Raw genomic sequence first — 21,484 nt, 5'->3', positions numbered from 1 at the left:
AGAAAGAACCTGAAACAAAAATAAAACCCCATCATTATTTTTCCTCTCTGGCCTGCATCCTTTCAACCCTGTGCAGCATGTCTGTCTTTGCCAGGCTAGGCTGCTAATGAATCACTGCTGAGCTGATAATGCCAGCACACAGTACCAGGTGCAACAGAACCAAAAGCCAGAAGATTGCATTTCAGTTTGCTTCAGGAAGAACTCAGATACGCGCTGTGATAACAGGAGCATCTGGCGACCAAATGGTGTATTCCTTTTTCTTTGGGCTCTGAGGATGAGTTTCGTGGACTAGCTCCACTGAGGCCCTCAGCACTTGTTTGCAAAGTGAATGATGATTACTCAGGATGTAGTGATATTTAGCTAGCTTTTGCCACCCAACTCACTATGTTGAACAAAATGACTCAAATGAGATTGAAGGGACTAGATGCCAAGGCAGGAAAAAGCTTTGGAGCAGAATATTCACAAACCGATTGCTATTCAGACCACAGCCGGGACTTGTCAGGAGGCCAGGGATGAACAGGAGTACAGCTCTTCTCTGGAACGTTTCAGGAAGCTGCATCTATAGCAGATGCCCTTTCCCCTTACTCTCGGACCTAAGCGTGGGCTAACTAAATTGACTGGTTCATCTATTTTTCTGGGGATGATGAGAAAGTGAGAATTGAAAAAGGAGGGCTATCTGTAGGAGGAAAATGTGACAAAGCTGTTTTGGAATATAGCTGGAACACCAAACAATGAGTAATAGCCAAGAACATTGAAAAATAAAGGAAGGTGGAGGCATTGAATTTGCCTTAATAGACATGAGCACATACTGTAAAAGTACATTAATTAAAACAGAGTGGCACTAGATAAACCAAAGGAAGACACAGTCAAAAAAATTAAGCCTTCTATAACTGTCAAATAATTGTATGTTAAAGAAATAATCTCCAGGCGATGGGATCCAGACATATTTCTTAAGAATTGGTGCTGGCAATATTGTTAGCCACTCTATCAAGTTACTTCCCACCAAATACCAAGTACCAAAATAAATTCAAAGTGCATTAAACATGTAGATCTAAAAATTAAATCACACACATAAACAGAAAGATCAAAAAAGAAAATATAGATGGACATTTAGAACAATTTTTCCCACGACAAAGAAATATCTTTTTGCAGTTCAAAACCTGTACATTTCAGGACCTTAAAATAATCAAACCAGTTCCTGGACAACAACTGATACAGATCAGTCCAAGGCTTATTCTACTACCCCCTTAATTTTCTGTTCAAGACATGCAACACATTCATATTTTTTCTATACCGCTGCTAAGCCCTCTGCCCCACGTGGGATTGTTTGTATCATCTCAGATGCCCAGACAACAGTCCCTTCCTAAGTCACTGTGGCACATTTGGTCTTGGGAAGTTGAAACAGCAGGCTTGTTGGCAGCACACAGCTCTATCTCAAAGGAGGAAGTTCAGCTTCCAAAGCAAAAGCAATGCTAGCTGAATTACCAAACACATTTCATTTTCCTGCCAGGTACTTGGCCAACCTACATTTTCCAGGAGTTAGAGTGGAGCTAGGTAACTGCACTGTGGCCATACAAAGTGAGCAGCAGGCGTGCCGTCCCACCCATGCTTGGCTAATTACGATCTCCATTCTCTCCTCTTGTTCCATGGCGATCTAAGGGAAAACATTCCAAAAGTGATAGCACCATGTGATGGAAGAACAGGGCGCCCTGTGTCATTGCCTGTTGGAAAGCTGCCCAACTCACAAGGCTGTGATGAGAGAGAAAAGTCAACTTTCATTGTGTTCAGCCATTGAGATGGCACTGTTCCCCCAGAGTAGCCTAGATAATACTACCTGAACAGCTGGTCATTATTTACTCTTGGATTTTAAAAAAAGACCATGGTAACACTAAAACACAACCTTTGCTTTGCTTGAAGCAGGATTAAGGAACAGATTCTCTTTCCCCCTCCCTACCTCCACCTGCCCCTGGGAATAGGTACAATTTTTGAAAAGGGAGTTTTCACCATAATTTTGTAAACATTATTAGCTCTCCCATTGTTTTGATACTTGTCTTCTGGGATTGGATGTAGCCTTTGTTAACTTGGTTAATAGCCACAGTTTAATTTCATCTCTTCTCTGTATTGTACACTTACCCCCAAAAGAAAGAAAAAAAGTCCTAGTTGGGTGGTCACTACTCTCATAAAAATTTTTTTGCCAAGGGTTTCTCAGAACAAAAATTGAGCCCTGGCTGGTGTAGCTCAGTGGATTGAGCATAGGCCTGTGAACCAGAGGATCGCGGTTCGGTTCCCAGTCAGGGCACATGCCTGGGTTGCAGGCCGGTTCCCTGCAGGCCAACTCCCAGCAGGGGACACACCAAAGGCAACCATACATCGATGTTTCTCTCCCCCTCTCCTTTCCCCTCTAAAGATAAATAAATAAAATCTTTTAAAAAAATTGAGCAAATTTTCTTCATTTACTAAACAAATATTTAATGAGCACCTAATAGGTACTGGGTACTTACTACTCTGATGCTTTTAAATCTTCAGTGAACAAATTGGACAAAAACTCCGTGTCATCAATCATATCTTTACCTTATAGAACAGAAGTAGCTTTTTATATTTTTATAAAATTAATTTAACAAATAAGTCATATGGAATATTAGAAATTGATAAGTGCCATGAAAAAAGGGGGAAACAGAGCTGGTGAGTAGCGCCAGAGCTAGGGGTGGTCATGTTAAGTCTCCCTGGGAAGGCATTGAACAGATTCTAAAAACCTGAGGAAAGTAGTCATAGGTACATCAGGGGAAGTGAATTCTGAAAGGGCTAACATAAAGCTTCAAGGAGAGAGAAATGCCTGGTGTATTTGAGGAGGCAGTACGGCAAGAGTTGTGAATGGAGCCCTTGGAGGAAATAGGAAGAGCTGAGTTTGTAGGGGTAATGTAGGATGTGTGTGTAACATTGTGTAAGGCCCTTAGGATATTTTATTTATTTATTTATTTATTTATTTATTTATTTATTTATTTATTTTTAAAGACTTTATTTATCTATTTTTAGACAGAGGAGAAGGGAAGGAGAAAGAGAGGGAGAGAGACATCAATGTGTGGTTACACTTGTGTGCCCTCTACTGGGGACCTGGCCTGTAACACAGGCATGTGCCCTGACTGGGAATCGAACCAGGGACCCTTTGGTTTGCAGGCTGACACAGAATTCACTGAGCCACACCAGCCAGGGCAGGACATTTTAAGAATTTTTTTCTTTAATCTGAGAGTATTAGAGAGCCATTCAGCTATAAGAGCCAGGGCACTAACTCAAACTTACTTCAAAAGGGAACCTATTGGCTCATATAACTGAGTCTAGGAAAAAGCTGCCAAAATCTCCAGGTTTGCCTGCTCACTGTAACTTGAGAGTTACTCTCCCAGTAACCACATATCAAGTCTTAGGAAGACATTGATGTGTCTAGCTTGGGTCACAGGCCCTCTCTAGACCAATCACCAAGAATAGGGAGATAAAGCACTGTGACTGACCAGTCTGCATCCCATGTTTGTCCCCTCTAGAGATTAGGTTTGGGAGGTTATCTCCAGAAAAATGCATAAAAGAAGTTTGCTACCAGGGTGAAAAGTTTTATCACCTGAAGAAGCAGGAATGGATGCTCAGCTGGCAGAAGTAATAAGTGCTAACTACAACAGTAATGAAAGCCAGTACAAGGGAAAGTGAGATTTGATTGCATAGAACATAAAATGAAGTCTGTGTGTCAGAAAAAATCACAATCAAAATTATAAAATAAAGCACACATGGAAAATTACATGCAGGAAACATGACAATAATACTGTCAATGCATGAACAGTTCATAAATATCAATAGCAAATTAAAAGCTCAATTGACAGATAACCAAATAATATGAAAAAATGAATTCCCCAATCAGGAAATACAAATAGCTGACAGAAATCTGTTTAACTTTATTATTATATGAAAAAAATGTTAGTTAAAGTAATGCAAACTATTTTCATACTGACACATTTTGATGTCAATAGTTGTAGGACCCTCAAGGACCATGAGAATTCTACAAAACGGAAATTCTCAGGGTGTTCTGAACTAGCAAATATGGCATTAGGTAGGCAAATACAAGTCAGAGAGGGAGGTCTACTTTGGAATGGGATATTCAGAGAAGTCATTTCTAGGAAGCAACTTTATAGATGAGATTTCAAGTATGACAAGTCGCTTCCAATTGAGAATAGAAAGAAAAGTTTTCAGGTTCAAAGTCCTCGGGTCTGGAAAGAATTTGGCCTGCTCTAGGAATGGACAGGTCAGTGTGTTTGCAACATTGTGAGCCAAGTTGAGAGTCACACAAGATGGGGATGGAGAGGCAGGTCATACAGATTCTCAAATTTTATTTAAAAGGGTTGATGGCATAAGTATCAGTTAGCATGGGCTAGGGTAACGGAATGGTGTCCAAACCTCAAAGCCCAGGTTTATTTCTCACTCATGTCACCTCCTCCATGGTGTTTGCCTGATACTCAACTCCATGCCTTCACTCCAGGTTCTCTGCTACAGAACAGCCTGTCTAGGTCACTCTGGTCATTATGATAGAGGGAAGAAAAAAACATGAGTCTTCAAGCTTCTGTCTCACGTGACATATGTCATTTCTGCCCACATATCATTGGCCAAGGCAAATTACATGGTCAAGTCCAATTTCAGTAGGGTGAGGAGGTATGCTCCTCCCCCAATTAAGGGAAGTGTATGTTGGTATAATCATCACCTAGTAAATCTACATGCTTTTATGCATATTAACCAAGAGATAAAGAAAGTTGAACTTCTTTTCCTCTTTATTCATAGATCCACTGCAGTTATTACCAGAGAAACAATTACTTAAAAAGACTTACTTTGCATCAATATTTTGTGTTGCATGCTTTAAGAGCTCAAATCTCCCACTTCTCCAGGTTTTATAAAAACAGCTTTCTCTGATTTTCATGGGTCCTTAATTTAAACTCAAAATTTAAATCTCCTTAGTAGACAGAATTTTATATTTACTACCCAATTGTAAGACACTTTTATTTTTTTGGTTAAGTGTCTTGAGCTCAAGAGGGACCATTTGCCTATAGTATTAAAATCAGAATCTAATGGTACTAATTTACCAAGTGGCAGATTGTAATATCTTCGCACTTTACTCATGTTTACATGTATAAGAGAGTTCAGGAATGTATTAGTGTTTTCATATTGCAAACTAAGAAATGGAGGTACTTTTTTTTTCTCAAAGCCCCACAAATGGGCCAGAGTCATGGCAAATAACATCTTAAACACTTCCCATTATACCTTTTGGCCCGAGAACCACCAGTAAAGTTAAGCAAAGTTTAACATCACCCTTGGGTTGAAGTAAGTCAAAGAGGAAGAAGTATTGGGAGGAGAAGCATAAGAGTGACAGGGAAAGAGATGAAAAATTGAATGTAGATTAAAACTGCATCTAGCCATGCTTGAATCATGTCAAATTCTCAGTACTGTCGCTCTGAAGCATTGCAGCGTAAGACTGTCCTGCCTACAGTTTTTTCCTCATTAAACTGTGTTTACTACTGGAAAATACTCCTCTGGCACAACAGTTGAAAAAACCTTATTCTCTTTTAACTATTAAATTTTTGCCTTCCTTGGATGGAAGGGTTGACTTTCTTTATTGCCTTCTAGAACAACAAACCAGATAGTGCTTCATCTATAGGAGATGGAGGCAATTAAATTTGATGGAATACAGATTTCCATTTTCAAAAGAACATTGAGTTTTTCCATGGCGATTTTTGTTGATCCATTGCCAATCATAATTCTTTCAACAATAGACTAGGGAAGATCATTCCTGTGGTGATCACATAGCCAGTCCAGGGGTTGGCTCCTAAAAAGTGCTCATAAAGAATTCCAGTAATAAATAATGGGTTAAAAGAATAGACTGATGTTTATAGAATCACTGACTTCAGCTGAACAAATTCTATTTTGCCCCTCAAAGGCTGCTGCTAGGATGATTAGTTATTTAGTGTTCAGAGAAAAGTTATACACTGGGATGTTTGTTCAAACTACTTTATAGTTTATAGTTGAAAAACATGGACAAAACATTAACCAGTGTTAGGGAAGAAAACTGATAAGTTAAAGTTGATCTAACAATTTTAACAGGGCAGTTTTAAATACACATTTGCAACAAAATGCCCAGTATTAAATGAACATTTTGAGTTACTATTTCTCATGACTAAGAAACAAATTTCACAACACACAGATAATTCCACCTTATCCTCTCAAACAAATTTTATTTGTATTCTGCTCTAACAAATATAGTATAAAGGCAACAGTTGTTTAAGTTTCTTAGTGTATGGCACAGATGAAAAGCAAGAAATGAATTTAGAAGCAGTGCAGCATTTAAATGCTGGTTTAACATAGGAGGCACGTATTATTCTATTTAGCAGTTTATACCAGATATCAGAAGACATATTTTTCCTGGCAAGCAACAGACTACATTTATTTGCATGAAGTAAAAACATATCTCGATCAAGAAAATTCATTTGTTTTTCTGATTTTTCTTTATATCACAAATGTCAGGGTAAGGCAAATCCTTAATGAATCATATGATAAAAACCCTATTCCCCAAGAAAATATATTAAACATTCTGCTAAGTTGGTTATTTTTCAAAGCAAAGCCAACATGCGCCACATACAGGGAAATGTCATTTCAAATCAAGTGCATCAAGCAGAACTGTGTTAATTCACAAAGAGGCTTTTTAGGGTTTCACAGAAAGATTTACAATTAGCTGCGGTGCCTAATATGTGACCCAGTCTCACAGAGAGTGTTTCAGATGCCTCCTTTGTAAGTTTCTATGAAAGAATTGCCTGTCATCTGAATAGTTACCAGCTAGAGGACAAGCCCCTTTGTCTCTCCTATGACCAGGACCTTTTTATTTAGAACTATTATGTTGAAAGCCTACTTCAGTCTTGTGTATGCAAACATGACTGACATGGGGTCATCCCCGCTGCCCTGTTACCCCTCACACCACATAGCTGGGCTGCAGTGTGGCTGGAAATTGACCTATGGAATTCATGTGTTGGAAGACTGATCAGCTTTTCCAACTTTCCACTGTATCACTGTGCCATGGATTTCTTGTGTTGAGGGGTCTTCAGTCTGGCCCAACACTAGATTTTTAATATTTTATGATTAAAATGGAAATTAACTCCATTATTTATTTTAAAGCATAAAATCTTATAGCCCAATAGCAGTCAAAAACTATAATAAAATAAAAATGACAACACACTTTAATCATCAACTGAAATTTAAACAAACCAGGAGTGGGACTGATGATAGTTACTCCTCATTCTCTTAGTTTCCTATACAAAAAGCTTATTTCCTTTTCAGTTTTCAGACAGAGAACTCCTTCCTCCCTCCCCCACATTGAAAATGAAGGAATAAAATGGCTGTTCTGGATGATGAGGAGAACGAGGACTAAAGTAATTCCAGTCCCACTGTTTCTAGCAGGGACATTAGGTCTCTTTCATCTTTTTCCATTAAAAATCTCTACCCCTCTTTTCTCCCTCATGTGTTTTGAACTGTAACGTATTACTGAGCAAGAGTAGCACTAATGTTTGGGAGCCACAGGAAAATGTGCTCCTAGCAGATTGCACTTGTCAAGTACTTCACAAAAATGACAGCAACTTTCAATTAAGTTATAAAGATGACATAAACTATAAAAATATTTATATTAATATGGCATCATTTCTTCAATCATCTAAAATGAGCCTTTTCTTTTTCTTTTCTTTTCCTAGAAAGCAATGTCTAGTGGCAGTGAAGGACAGTAGAATAAATGACAGAAGGAGCAATGGCCATGTTCCAAAATCATGAGGTCACTTAAATAGAATGGCTGCTAGGTTGATGAGCAGTTTTAAAAATGGAATGTTAAAAAACATATCTCATATGCAGAAATATAACTTGCTGTTGATGTCAGTACACCAGATGGGCCATGCAGAGGGGCAATACGTTCGGAAAGGCCAACACAAAATTCACAGGAAGATAAAAAGTTGAATCTCCAATATAGGAAAGGTAAAAACAGAAGAATTTCATGGAATATTTAGAAAGCAGGACATCCTTTTATTTTAGAAATACTCAATTTGATCTATTAATTTTATTCTTCTATTAAGAAAAAAATATATAAATAACTTACAATTCTAAAGCTTTTATAAGGAAGACGAATTTAAGAAGATATGCAAGAAATGATAACAGTTTCCACAGGGGAAAAAAAAACAGAATGATCTTAGAATCCAGGGAGGCTGTGGGAAGCAGTCATCTTGCCCCATAAGGTCTTTGCTTGTGTTAGCTCTAGGACAGACATTTGTGATGTCAGACTTTTTCCTGGCCCTTCATCCCTGTGCCCAGTGTACTTCTGGTATCTTGGCTCATTAGTACTGCTGCTCCCCTCAGAGGTCATAATCTGCTGAAAGAAAGGGCCAGCTATTATATTAGTCTTAGACTTGGCACAAGAAAACCACAACATTTAAATGGAACGAGGAAGCCAGAATTGTAAACAAGACCTAACGGCCTCTAATTTTAAGTGAGAATCTGCTCCGTGGGCCATCAAACTTTGGGTAAAGATAATGTTCTTCTTTGAAAGCATATATATAAAGAGAGATTTCAAGTGGAATTTTTTTAATTTCACAAGCATATATTTGGATCCTAAACATAGCAGCCCCCTCTTAGCTAAAACACCTGGAAAAGTGCCATCCCTTTTAATGGTGTAACGGAGTCACAGCTCACTGGGGGCTCCGTGCTGAAGCACTTGGTAAAGACCTCACAAACCAAGAAAGCTCTGCTAAGATATAAGTCAGGGTCAAAGAACACCGCGGCTGTCCTACAGATGAAAGGAGAGATCCGAGAATGGGCTGCCATCCTTGGTACACCTCTGTGCTCTGTTCTGAATAAAGCCCCGCCTCCGTATTCCTCATTAAACACATGGAAACTGGAAACTGTAAACTCTACTTCGGGAATCCCTGAAGAAAATATCATTTTCAGTTAACCATCCTGACCTTTTTTCCAAGTGATTTTGAGAGTCTTGCCTATTTTCTATTCTGCTTATTTTGCCGGTGGATTACACTGATATTGGGCTTGGTGATTCCTGCTATTGATACTGCAGCTTATGCGACAATCATCTTCCTTTCTTTCTTTGAAGAAACCGCTGTTCGACCAGCTTTGTGAAATAACTGAGAAAACAGACAGGGCCCAGGCTACACACAAGTGCTAAATCATGACCCTGGGGCAAAGCTGTGAGAGAAACGACAGAAATCACAGGAATAGAGCCTGAAAGATGCGTTAGTGTGGGTGCCCCACCAAATTAAAGGGTTTTTGTTTTATTTTTTCTGCAGGTAAACAGAATAAAATACAGTTGGCGAAATGAAAGCAAAGGATTTCTGGTCCTTCCATGGGACTTGCCTACCCCCACCCCACCCTCCTCCACAGCTCTGGCCACTGTCTTCCCGCTCTTCCCCAGGGCCATCAGAGTCTGCAATGCTGAGGACTGGCATTTGACTTCCATTTCTTTGCTCCTTTGCTTCACCTTGTGCTCCTGCCAAAAACAAGGAGAAACCACTTATTAGACTAAGGATAAACCATCTTCACAGGCTTAGTAAAGATTCTCATTTTAAATACAGTTGTTGCCCCTTATCTGTGGCACAATTTGTTCCCAGACTATGTGCCTGGGACTCCACATAGTACCCAATCCTATGTATATACTATGTTTTATCCTGTACACACATATGTATGATAAAGTTTAATTTATCACATAGTAAGAGAGTAACAACAGGAGCTAATAACAAAATAGAACAATTATAAAGGTAGACTGTAATAAAAGTTACGTGAATGTGGTGTCTCTCAAAGTATCTGGAATTTCCATTTAATATGTTTGGACTGCCGTTGACAGCAGATAACCAAAACTGGGAACAGAAAACTGTAGATAAGCAGAGGCCACTGTAGAGCTGTTTACATTTCTTGCCCTTCAAATAAGCCTAGGAATATTTTATTTGATTATCAAAGAACTTTGGATGTCTAAGATGTAATTGCTGGCACATGGTATCTTTAAAAAGCATATAAATCACTGCTTAATAAATGTATACCACTCTGACAAGTTGCCTTTGTTGATGGGTATGGTTAACACACCTCTTCAAAGTATTATTTTAAAGATCTAACCTTGACCTGATGTTCACTCCCTTTGTGGGACCATTCCTACACTTTAGTTTCCAGATATCAACATAGGAATAATAATAATGACAGTTTGTATAATGCTGATTTGCAAAAGACATGATGGTTATCCCACCATTTTTGAGATCTTGCTTATTAAGTATCTGCTGTGTTCTCCACCTGAGAGACCTCTAAGAAAATGCCATGCCTTACAAAAGCCTATATCCTTTGTATTTTTATGTTTTTAAATATAAGGTGTAACCCATATATAGGGAAATGCATAGATCTTAAACATGTTTTAGTCTGTTTTAAAAATGCATACATTTAATTCACACCACTATCAAAACAGAAAACATTCCCATTGCCCTAGAAAGTTCTCTTCCCAGTCATTAACCCCACTTGTCCTGAGATCAACAATTGATCTGATTTCTAGCAACATAAATTTCTACATTTCTTCAAGAAAAATTGGAGCAGATGTCCTCTGAGCTAACTTTTTACTCTGATATCCTATGAATCTTTTTAAAAAATACCTTTGAAGTTTTTAGGTGTATGTAAAAGCAATACTGTACCGACTGTAGACAATATTTAAAATATTCTCAAGTAGACAAAGGAAGTAAGAATCCTGCATAACCCTCCCATTAAGAATAAATTCTGTAGTAAATATTATGGAGTATTTTCCTACAAGATTTTTTTCTATATCTTCCCTACATATTTGTATAACCATATGTTTTAATTTTAGCAATGAAAATTGTAAACATGAAGAAAGTTAGACAATAAAATAACATACTAGAATAGATCTATTATACAGATTTAATGTGTCAATATTTTTCAAATTCTCTTGTAATTTTTGTTTTACTTAAAAAATAAAACATTACAGATAACTTAAAATTTTATAGATTAATTAATGTAATTTATAAATAAATTAAAACTATTTATCTTCCTTAGCAGAGATTACCAAATCCTGATATTGATATGAATCAATAAGTTGCATGTTTTTATACTTTTAAATAGATATATTTATAAACATGCACATAATAATGAAAAGCATATGGTGATAACTTTGTGTTTTATAAGATGTACATAAACAGTAATTTTGCTTTACCCTGTTTTGAACCACACACCTATTATTATTATAAATTTATAGTCAATATACATTTTAATTTGCCTTTGTGCTTATCATTTTTCTTGGCTCACAATTGTTTCCTGCATCCTATTCTTTCCTCTGGGCTCAATTTTCTTTTTACTACTGTACTTTTAGGTGCTTTTAAAGAAAGTAAGCAGCAAATTATCCCCCCTGAAAATAGCAAGTATCGCTTTCTTAAATGATAATACAGCTAGTCTAGGACTATATTGACAATTATTTTGATCCATGTTTTAAAAACTCACAACTATTTCATTGTCTTCTGACGTAAATTCATGTTGGGAAGCCTGCTCTCTGGGCAATACTGACTTATTTCTAGGTTAACTCCCCTTTCTCTTAAATTCCTTAAAATTTTTCTCTTTGGCATTATTTAGTGCCTACATGTGAATTTACTTTAAATATAAGTCCTGTGACTTATTGTTCTTCCTTTAACTTAAAATTTATGATCATTATCAATTCTCATAAATTCTCAGTCATTATCTTTCAAGTATTGACAATCCACTCTCTCCTTTTAGAATGACTATTGAACATGAAACAAAATACTGTATTTTGCCATATATAATGCACACTTTTTGCCCAAATTTTTGAGGGAAAAAGAAGGGTACACATTATACATGGGTAGAGCCTGAAATACCTTTTATTTGTTTTTGTGTTTTATGATTGTTTCATAAAACTTCCTGTGCCATAATATATTAAAAATAAATGTTAAAATTCCTTTATAATACAAAAACAAGTATCTAAATATAAATAAATACATAAATTTAATTAAAAAATTAAAATGAAAGGTTTTTTTTTTCTGAAAGTTTGGGCCAAAAACGTGGGTGCACGTTTTTGGAAAAATACAATATTCTCTTATCCTTCATATTTCTTCCTGTGTTTTTTATGTACTATATATTTCCACACTTTTTCTAAATTAATTTTATTTTTTCATAGTGTTGCTCTTTTCTTTTTTAGGTCTGTTTTTATCTGTCATTTATATGTATATTTATTTTATAATATCTTCAAATTTTTCTACTCAAGTTCTGATAGTACTAGTTGTCTCATAATTTTACCCACTCACTCCCATTTTTGATGGATCATTTCCTTGTGTATTTTATATCTTAAAATTATGAATTTATCTTGAGAAATTTTTTTCTGCCATAGGAATTCCAAGTAGTAGTTTCACATTTCCATTTGCTACCTGCACCAGGGATAAGGCTAATCTATAATCAACTATTAAATTAACTTCTGTTTGCCAATTACTGGATAATATTGGGTGGCATAAATTTGTTTCAAACTCATGGTATATTTTTGTTTTCTACTTATTACGGGAACCTTTTTCTTTCTTCAGGCAGCATCCTGAACAGACACCAGTCTCCCTGTTAATTTCTTGATCTGGGAGTCCCAGATTTATATATGTACAGGTATCAGTTCCTATTTGTTATGCTGAGTGGCTCAAGGTCACAGGTGGGCATTAGAACCCAATCCCTAGGCATAGAGCCTATCTCTGCATCAATGACCAATCTGTAGCCCTTAGAGATTCTGCACCTTCAGTGCACCAGATTATTGTTTTGCCTTTCACGTTCCTCTTTACTTCTGGTACATTTGCTTTTGTGTCCGTTGAGCTTTGCACTTTAAAATATTTTTGTTATAGTTTATCTCTAATTTATAAGCATTTGTATTGGGAGGGGTTCTGCATTACCCTCACTGCTTCGGTTACCTATTGCTACGTGACATTCCAAAACTCAGTGGCTAAAACGATCAATTATTTATTACTTCTCATGATTTTATAATTTGGCCTGGCCTCAGCTGGGCAGTTCGTCTGCTCCAGGTAGTATCTCCTAGGGCCAGAACATCAAAGAAGAAGACCTTTCAGTTCCTTTTCATGTGGCCATCGTCATTGGGTAGAAGAGCCAGAGCTTCATTCAAGGCGGCTAGATTCTGGGAGCAAGCATTCTGAGTAAGCAAAAGTGGAAGTTACTGGGTTGGCCTAAAAGTCCATTTAAGTTTTTTCTATAAAATAAAATACCTGTTTTTCATTGTTGTTAATGATTTTATTGATTTGGATATTTTGAGTATGTTGGCTATCTCCTACGTGGGATAATGTTGATCATTTATAATTCATGTCTTGATTTGATTGTTATGAATTTTAACTAGTCTACCTGATTGTGCAGCATCATCCAGTGAGAAATCTCCAGCAGGAAACTTCACAAACCGCTTTGGACACATTAAATCTGTCATAGTACCTTCTCCATATGCTGCATAAATCTTTTTTTGCATTTCAGTTGTGTTTTTGCCTTTCATGAAATAATAAAACACAATATGCTGAAAATGTTGCTTATGTTCTTCCATTTTCAATATTAAAATAGCTGTGCAAAAATTCACCAGTTTTGATAAGTTTTTTCAAATGCACACTGATATGACAACTGTCACAATACAATCTAACAAAATTGTTTTTAATGAATTTAAGTACAATTAAGTGCTACTAGAGTCATCTTACGGAAAAAATCAAATGAATTTTTTGGCCAGCCCAATACAAGGCCTCTTAATGCCCAATGTGGAAGCCACAGTCTGCCTGCCATATTTCTCCATACTTCTCTAGTTCCATAGCTATCTTTATATGCCCTCAAATACTTATTTAAAAATTATATATTTTCAAATATTCTATAGATTCATTAATCTATTCCAGTGTTATTTATGATATCCCTGATTTTTTACAATGTTAAATTGTAAACACAAAGCATTTTGTCTTTGACCTTTATAATTCTAACTTAGTTTCACTGCAGTTCTTTAATTTCTGTGAAGGTATGACACACGGAACTAAAGGTTAGGCTCTTTTTTCCTGTCAAACTACCAGATAACCTCTCCAAGCACAACTGTGTAAGTATCTCTGTGAGTATCAGTGAAGTTCCTCGGGTCACACCGTCCTTTGTGACAATGGTGTACAAAACTTCAGTATTGTCTGAGGAGCATTTTGGTATCATCAAAAATTTTTTTATGGGACTGGAATTGAATTTCCATGAACTAATTTTGAACTTCAAGTTTGGACAACTTACTCATTTGGGTAAAGGTGTAAATTATAGTTTATGGTCCAGAAAAATATTTTGACATTTACCAAGAAAGACAGATTTGTCCTGGTACTGTATCTGGGTATAATAGTGTCCATAAGAAAAAATCTGGACAAGAAGCCTACTGTTTGTCCCAACAAAAGGACAAAAGGTAAGGCTACACTGAAGAACTTTTTTTAAATTTTTCAGGTTTACCCTCATTTCACTACTTTTTACAGGAATTTCTCTACCAAATCATTTTTGCAGCTTAGTAGGATACTTAGTAGGATGAGGTTAACAATAAAAAGAAGAAATGATTATAAGACCATGTTTGCATGTGCTTATTTTAGCAGTCTTATGTTATGCATTCATTATGCAAATTCTATTATATTCAATTTTAAACAATGTTCAGGATCATGATGGGAAGGACAGATGTGTGTTTTCACACATTCTCCAACTTCATTCGGCTGCGATGCAGGAGCTCCGGAGTCTGGAGCAGCATGTCCTTCTGGGGGAGTGCAGAACCTACCGAGAAGATACAGGGAGTGCAGGGAGGAGCTGGGAGGCAACAGTACAACACATTTGCGTCTCATATTAGACAACCCACAATTCATTTATTCCATACGATGTTTTTACAGCTAAATATTTTAAGCGAGGAATTGAAANGTGTCCATAAGAAAAAATCTGGACAAGAAGCCTACTGTTTGTCCCAACAAAAGGACAAAAGGTAAGGCTACACTGAAGAACTTTATTTAAATTTTTCAGGTTTACTCTCATTTCACTACTTTTTACAGGAATTTCTCTACCAAATCATTTTTGTAGCTTAGTAGGATACTTAAAATACAAGAATGAGGTTAACAATAAAAAGAAGAAATGATTATAAGACCATGTTTGCATGTGCTTATTTTAGCAGTCTTATGTTATGCATTCGTTATGCAAATTCTATTATATTCAATTTTAAACAATGTTCAGGATCATGATGGGAAGGACAGATGTGTGTTTTCACACATTCTCCAACTTCATTCGGCTGCGATGCAGGAGCTCCGGAGTCTGGAGCAGCATGTCCTTCTGGGGGAGTGCAGAACCTACCGAGAAGATACAGGGAGTGCAGGGAGGAGCTGGGAGGCAACAGTACAACACATTTGCGTCTCATATTAGACAACCCACAATTCATTTATTCCGTACGATGTTTTTACAGCTAAATATTTTAAGCGAGGAATTGGAATAGCAAGCCTGACTTCTTTCCTCTAATTCTTCTCACCAGCCCTCAAGATATGGAAAAGAGTTACAGACCACTAATCATTCTAGACATACTTCAGTCTCTGCTAAGAGATTCAGCATGTTGGTCTGGAAAAACTTCTAAATATGGTCTGGCCCAGATTTTTATTTACTTTGGGAGTTCCCTGAGGCTCATTTGACTCAACCAACCTATGTGCAGACATACAGGTCCACAGGTAGTGGTGTGAGAGATTAGGATATAAGACAGGCCTCTTTCTGCCCCAATACACTCAAGGGCCTTTACACATTCTCCAGGGCAAAGATTTAGTTAATATGCTTAAATAGATATCCTAAAACAACTCAGCAGGTAAATTCTAGAATAGCAATACTTCAGAATCAGCTTGGGGTTGCTGAAATAATTTAATCACTCTAGGAGACCAGGTGGTGAGATGGATCAAAAACCATTTTTTCCTTTGTTGTCAAAGCTTAGAAGACCAAAGTACTGAATGATTTGAATATGCTGTGGCTTTTCTTTTTCTTTTAAAGTTGTCAAGGGTCTGTGGTAATCCTTCCTAACTACACTCTGTTATTTGGTATAAAGATTTTTAAAGTTTAGTATAATGCATGCTGTGGGAATTGGTAGAGTGGAGGGCAATCCAAGACACCATTTACAAACAGCTCCTCTGACCATTTGAGTCCATTGAAAACCCCACTACAGCAGCAACTTACCTCTTAGTTAATCTTGCTGACTCTCTGTTGGGTCATTTACACTGTCAACCTGACTATTCATTTCAACTGTAACCAGAAAGGAAAACACAAGGGTTAAATATTTATTAAAACCAAATGTCTTAAACACATTAAAATGGTCTCTGAGATGTTAAATTTGATTTTCTTTCTTATACTACTTTTCAGTTAATTTTCATTAATTTATGATTTTGGGGACAATTCTTGTAGATATTTATTGGAAAAGAATGGGGAGGGTAGAATTACCTCTTTACTGAATTGTAGAAATTAAGTTGTCAGTTCAGATATTGGGGTTGACATTTTGGGTATATCCTTAGGTAAATTCAAAGGCCTTAATAGATATATGAAAAATATGAAGAGAAAACAAAGCAAAAGAGATCATTGGCCTGCTTAGCTCCCCTTGAAAAGACTATGTCAATAGGCCCCTTTATTTTGCTATGTTTTCAATTTTGAAATTCAGAACAAAACTTATAAATTTCAATGTGTGCAGTGCCAATGGGCTCCATGAAATAGAAAAGGAAAACACCTAACCAGATCACAAAGTAATAATAATTTACTTTGTATTGTTCTATGTGAACATTTGCATACAAATACAATGCATCATTACTGCCAGTGTTCAAAAATAGCCAATAACAGGCATAGCTCTGCTGTTGGAAATTTCAAGGGCCATTGATTTAATTAGAGTGATATTTTTAAAGCATCAAAGCCCATATTATTAACTGAGAAATGATATACAAATGGACAATGGCTAGAGCATATATAACAATAGAATTCTTACTTAAAAATTCTGCAGGAACCAGCCTGGGCAATGAAACTACAACATCTGCAAAAATTAGCTCAGACCGGGCAGTGACTGCCAGGTTCCCTATATTTTGACTCATGCTTTCAACACAGGACAAACCAGGCCAGAGTCAGTCCCTAAAATGCCCCATTTCTATTTAGTCCAAACTCTCTTCCCCATGCCAAGAAACTCAGTCAGAGGATGCTTTGAGCCTTCCTTTTTGTTAACTATAAAATTTCCCACTTCCTTGCTGCCTTTAGTTGGCCAAACACAAGTGATAAAAGATAATACTTTTATAAGCTTTGAATGAGGAATCCTTGTGTTTTCTTATTTGGGTAGCCTTTATTTGCATGAAATCAACAACCCAACTAACTTTTCTTGAAAATGAAAGCTTGACTGAGGTAAAATAGTGGCAGATGCTGATTTTCACTCTTTAATGAATGACATCCTACCCAACTCTTTCTCAAGGAGGAGGGTTTCAAAAGCCAGCCTTTTGGGTTACATCTGCATACTAGCCTGGGATTCTACTGATGTGTGAGCTCATTCTAAACTCAGGTATAAACTGGTCAGATATGAAGTAGAAAATTCTGCTTATATAGGAAGAATAATGTGAATGGGGACTGCCAAAAAAACAGAATTATCTTCTGAAGGGTAGGCCCCTTGTAGTACAGGCTTTTCCCACTAGGTGAGTGTTCTAGAAACCCTTCTGTATCAGTGTACCAGCTCGTGTTTTTGTGAGAGGCTGTGTTTGGCTTCAGTGATTTTTTTTTTGAAAATTCTTTTAACATGCTTGCCCATTTCATGATGGGTCATTTCCGAGTGCACCAGCACATACCACACTGAGTATTCAGCAGTTTTTGACCAAAAACAGCATGACACCCATGCCTTCACCCTATTCACCAAATTTTGCCTAAAGTGACTTTTCTTTCTTTCCCCAAATGAAAAAGTCCTCAAAGGGAAAGTGTTGCTGATGTGGAAGAGGTGAAACAAAAAACAACAGAAGCACTAAAAGGCATCAAAATTGACAAGTTCAAAAACTGTTTTGAGCAGTCTGAAAAACATCTCAGTAGGTGTGTTCCTTCAAATGGAAAGTACTTTGAAGGTGACAAGTTAAAAAATGTAAGAATGAATACACATTTTAAAAATAAACTCTGGGTTTATTTTGGTCTCTCTTTGTACATGTACTTTTTTCATTTTTAAAAGATTTTATTTACTTATTTTTATTTTATTTTAAAAATATTTTTTATTGATTATGCCATTACAAGTTGTCCCATTTTCTCCTCTTCATTCCTCTCCACCCTAAACACCCCTCCCCCCATTCCCCCCTTTTAGTTCATGTCCATGTGTCACAAGTTCTTTAGCGTCTACATTTCCCATACTATCCTTGCCCTCCCCCCTCTCTATTTTCTACCTACCATCTGTGCTACTTTTTCTCTGTACCTTCTGCCCCCTTCTCTTCCTCCCACTCCCCTGTTGCTAACCCTCCATGTGGTCTCCATTTCTATGGTTCCACTCCTGATCTAGCTGTCCTGTTAGTTTGCTTTTGTTTTAGGTGTGGTTGTCAATAACTGAGAGTTTGCTGTCCTTTCACTGTTCATATTTTTCATCTTCTTTTTCTTAGATAAGTCCCTTTAACATTTCATATTATGAGGGCTTGGTGATGATGAACTCCTTGGACTTAACCTTATCTGAGAAGCACTTTATGTACCCTTCCATTCTAAATTAAAGCTTTGCTGGATAGAGCAATCTTAGCTGTAGGTCTTTGGATTTCATGAGTTGGAATACTTCTTTCCGGCCCCTTCTTGCCTGTTAGGTCCCTTTTGAGAAATCAGCTGACTGTCTGATGGGAATTCCTTTGTAAGTGACTGTCCCCTTATCTCTTGCTGCTTCTAGAATTCTGTCCTTCATTGTAATTTTGGGTAATGTAATTATGATGTGCCTTGGTGTGTTCCTCCTTGGGTCCACCTTCTTTGGGACTCTCTGAGCTCCCAAAGCTCAGTACATCTACTTTTTTTTTAAGATTTTATTTATTTATCTTTAGAGGGGAAGGAGAAAGGGAGAGAAACATCAATGTATGGTTGCCTTTTGTGCATCCCCTGCTGGTAGTTAGCCTGCAAGGAACCGGCCTGCAACCCAGGCATGTGCCCTGACTGGGAATCGAACCGAGATCGTCTGGTTCGCAGGCCCGTCAGTACATCTACTTTTAATCGTGCTCTTCAAAGTTATTGTAAGTGTATCCATCTCAGCATGGAAGCATGCAGAATAAAGTGTAGTAGAGCATTAGTTTTCTGTTTCTTCCTCTAACTCAATGGTCACTAATTTTAAAACCTACTATCCAATGTTACTACACAAAGCATTCCATGATCAAATACATTTAGAAAAAGTAACTTTAAACTATGCTTTAAAATAATGTATTTATTTATTCTGAGAGAGAAGGGAAGAGAGGGAGAGAAACATCAATGTGTGAGAGATAAATTAATTGGTTGCCTCTTGCACACCCCCAGCTGGGGACATGGCCCGCAACTGAGGCATGTGCCCTGACCAGGGACCCTTCAGCTCAAGGCCACGGCTCAATCCACTGAGCTACACCAGCCAGGGCAAAACAATGTTGATACATTTCTTTATAGTTGAGACTTCTGAAAGCCTGCGTAATATGCATGGTGAATCTCCAAATAAGGATTTAGTATTACTCACACTTATTTCCTTTATATTCAATAAGCATTGTATGGGGTTGGTCTTCTTCAGAACATTCTTTGTAAAAATTCATTAGGAATTGTATCTATGGAGGCAAAATGAGGCTGAACAAGTTTTGTTCAACTGAGTGTGACTAATGTGTGGTAGCTTTTAATGAATTACTCTGGTATTTAAAAGCATTATTCTCTTAGATGATGTTTGCCCATGAGTAAAAAAAAATAGTTCATGTAAAAGGGCCTATAGCAGAGGGCATACCCAATACTATAGAAAACTCTATGTAAAACCACCAAAAAACAAACCAGCAGCTGTTTTTGTTTCCCCAGGGTCATTATCCACTCAAATTAATTTGCTGCCCCCCATTTTTTTTTTTTTGCTAAAACAACTCAAACAGCAAGATATATATGTACAATTGATCACTGATCAATTCTGGTTCTCCTAAACTCTGTGGGGGCAGTGGCAATTAAATATTTATTAAATCAGGTATGTTCAAATAGTAGTTTTTTTTTCAATGCAAGCAATGACATTTCAAAGGGTTTCTAGCAGGAGTCAAGGTATGAGTGTATTCCTGAGGCTCAGAATCTTCAAACACTTTCAAAATGAGATGTGAATAAAAAAAAACATAAATACATTTCTATGGTGCTTTTAAAGACTCAGAGAGTTTTTAGGGCCAAGACATCTGATGCGATGCAGTGAGGTAAAGTGATAAAGGTACTGGAACAACCTTAGCCTAACTTCAAGCCAAGGCTCCAGAGTGTGGTTGAGGTTAAAGCTGAACAAGCACTTTTTTTCAGAAGTGAGTGATATTTCTGTAACGTTCACCAGCTAGACTTCATGCAGTCTATATTAGCCTCAGAATTGCCCAGTGTGGCCTCATTTTTGTGAGATATGAATAAACTGAAGCATATTCTTGTTTTTAAACTGAGCTAGAGTCAGTGTTTAAAAAAGGCTGACAATTTTATTATTTCCCAGTAGAAAATTTTTTTGAACTTGACCTTGGTCTAACTGAATATGCGAATTCATAGAATAAATGGCTCTCTTAATCCTAGGTTACACAAGGAAAATGGACCAGATTTGTAGGCTGCATGAGCTCAGAGTATTTAGAACTTACCATCCGGACTTGTGGAGCTTTCTGTGTCACAGGAGCCTTTGCTTTTCACAGAAGCTCTAGGTGTGTCCTCACCTTGATCTGGAAGAGTGAAAGAAGATAGTCCCTTGATTAATAGAAAATTAGAACAGTCTGATGGCCAATTGTTCTGTCACCCTCCATTGCTCTCTTAAATTTAAAAATACTCCTGGGATTCAATTTCTTTTGAAGAAAAAGTTAAAGGAGGAAATAGTAGTTTGAGTTGCTGGGATACCTTAGTGCTGACATCTTGAATATTTTCTAATTTGTGAGATAATCACATATATACATATATACACAATTTTTTAAATTAGAAATCTGGTAGCATGAAAGCAGGGAAACTTGGTTTAATCAGAACAACCTATAATTTAAATTTAGGAAAATTTGTATATGTGTGAGTTTATGCAGCTTAACCTTTGAAGAGAGAGGAAAAAAGAAAACCTACTTTGCCTTAGGCACACCTGAAAGCAAAGCAGAAACATTCATTTTCCTGGCCATGAGTCTTTTTCTTTTTTTCCCCTACAAGTGAATGGCTTAGTTGCTTCTCTAGGAAATTTCTCAGATGCTGCCATTTGGGACTGCTGAGAACCCAGTCT

At 37.0% G+C, this 21,484-nt stretch overlaps 1 protein-coding gene across 1 annotated transcript in view; it reads right to left on the bottom strand.

The window, feature by feature from the left end:
* Positions 1-7,731: 7,731 nt before the first annotated feature.
* MACROD2 (mono-ADP ribosylhydrolase 2) overlaps positions 7,732-21,484 on the bottom strand; it is a 580,549-nt gene continuing 566,796 nt past the window's right edge. The window contains exons 9-11 of the mRNA XM_037043076.1: positions 20,874-20,951; positions 16,276-16,341; positions 7,732-9,550 (exon numbers count right to left, since the gene is read on the bottom strand). Coding sequence (XP_036898971.1) covers positions 16,283-16,341; positions 20,874-20,951 — 137 coding nt within the window. The 3' untranslated portion in view covers positions 7,732-9,550; positions 16,276-16,282. The remainder of the gene's footprint in view (positions 9,551-16,275; positions 16,342-20,873; positions 20,952-21,484) is intronic.

Source organism: Sturnira hondurensis, unplaced genomic scaffold, assembly GCF_014824575.4.
Source record: "Sturnira hondurensis isolate 20B ecotype Veracruz unplaced genomic scaffold, ASM1482457v3 Scaffold0003874, whole genome shotgun sequence".
NCBI lineage: Eukaryota > Metazoa > Chordata > Mammalia > Chiroptera > Phyllostomidae > Sturnira > Sturnira hondurensis.
Note: the sequence above shows the minus strand (reverse complement) of the source record. Positions and strands in the feature narration are given on the sequence as shown.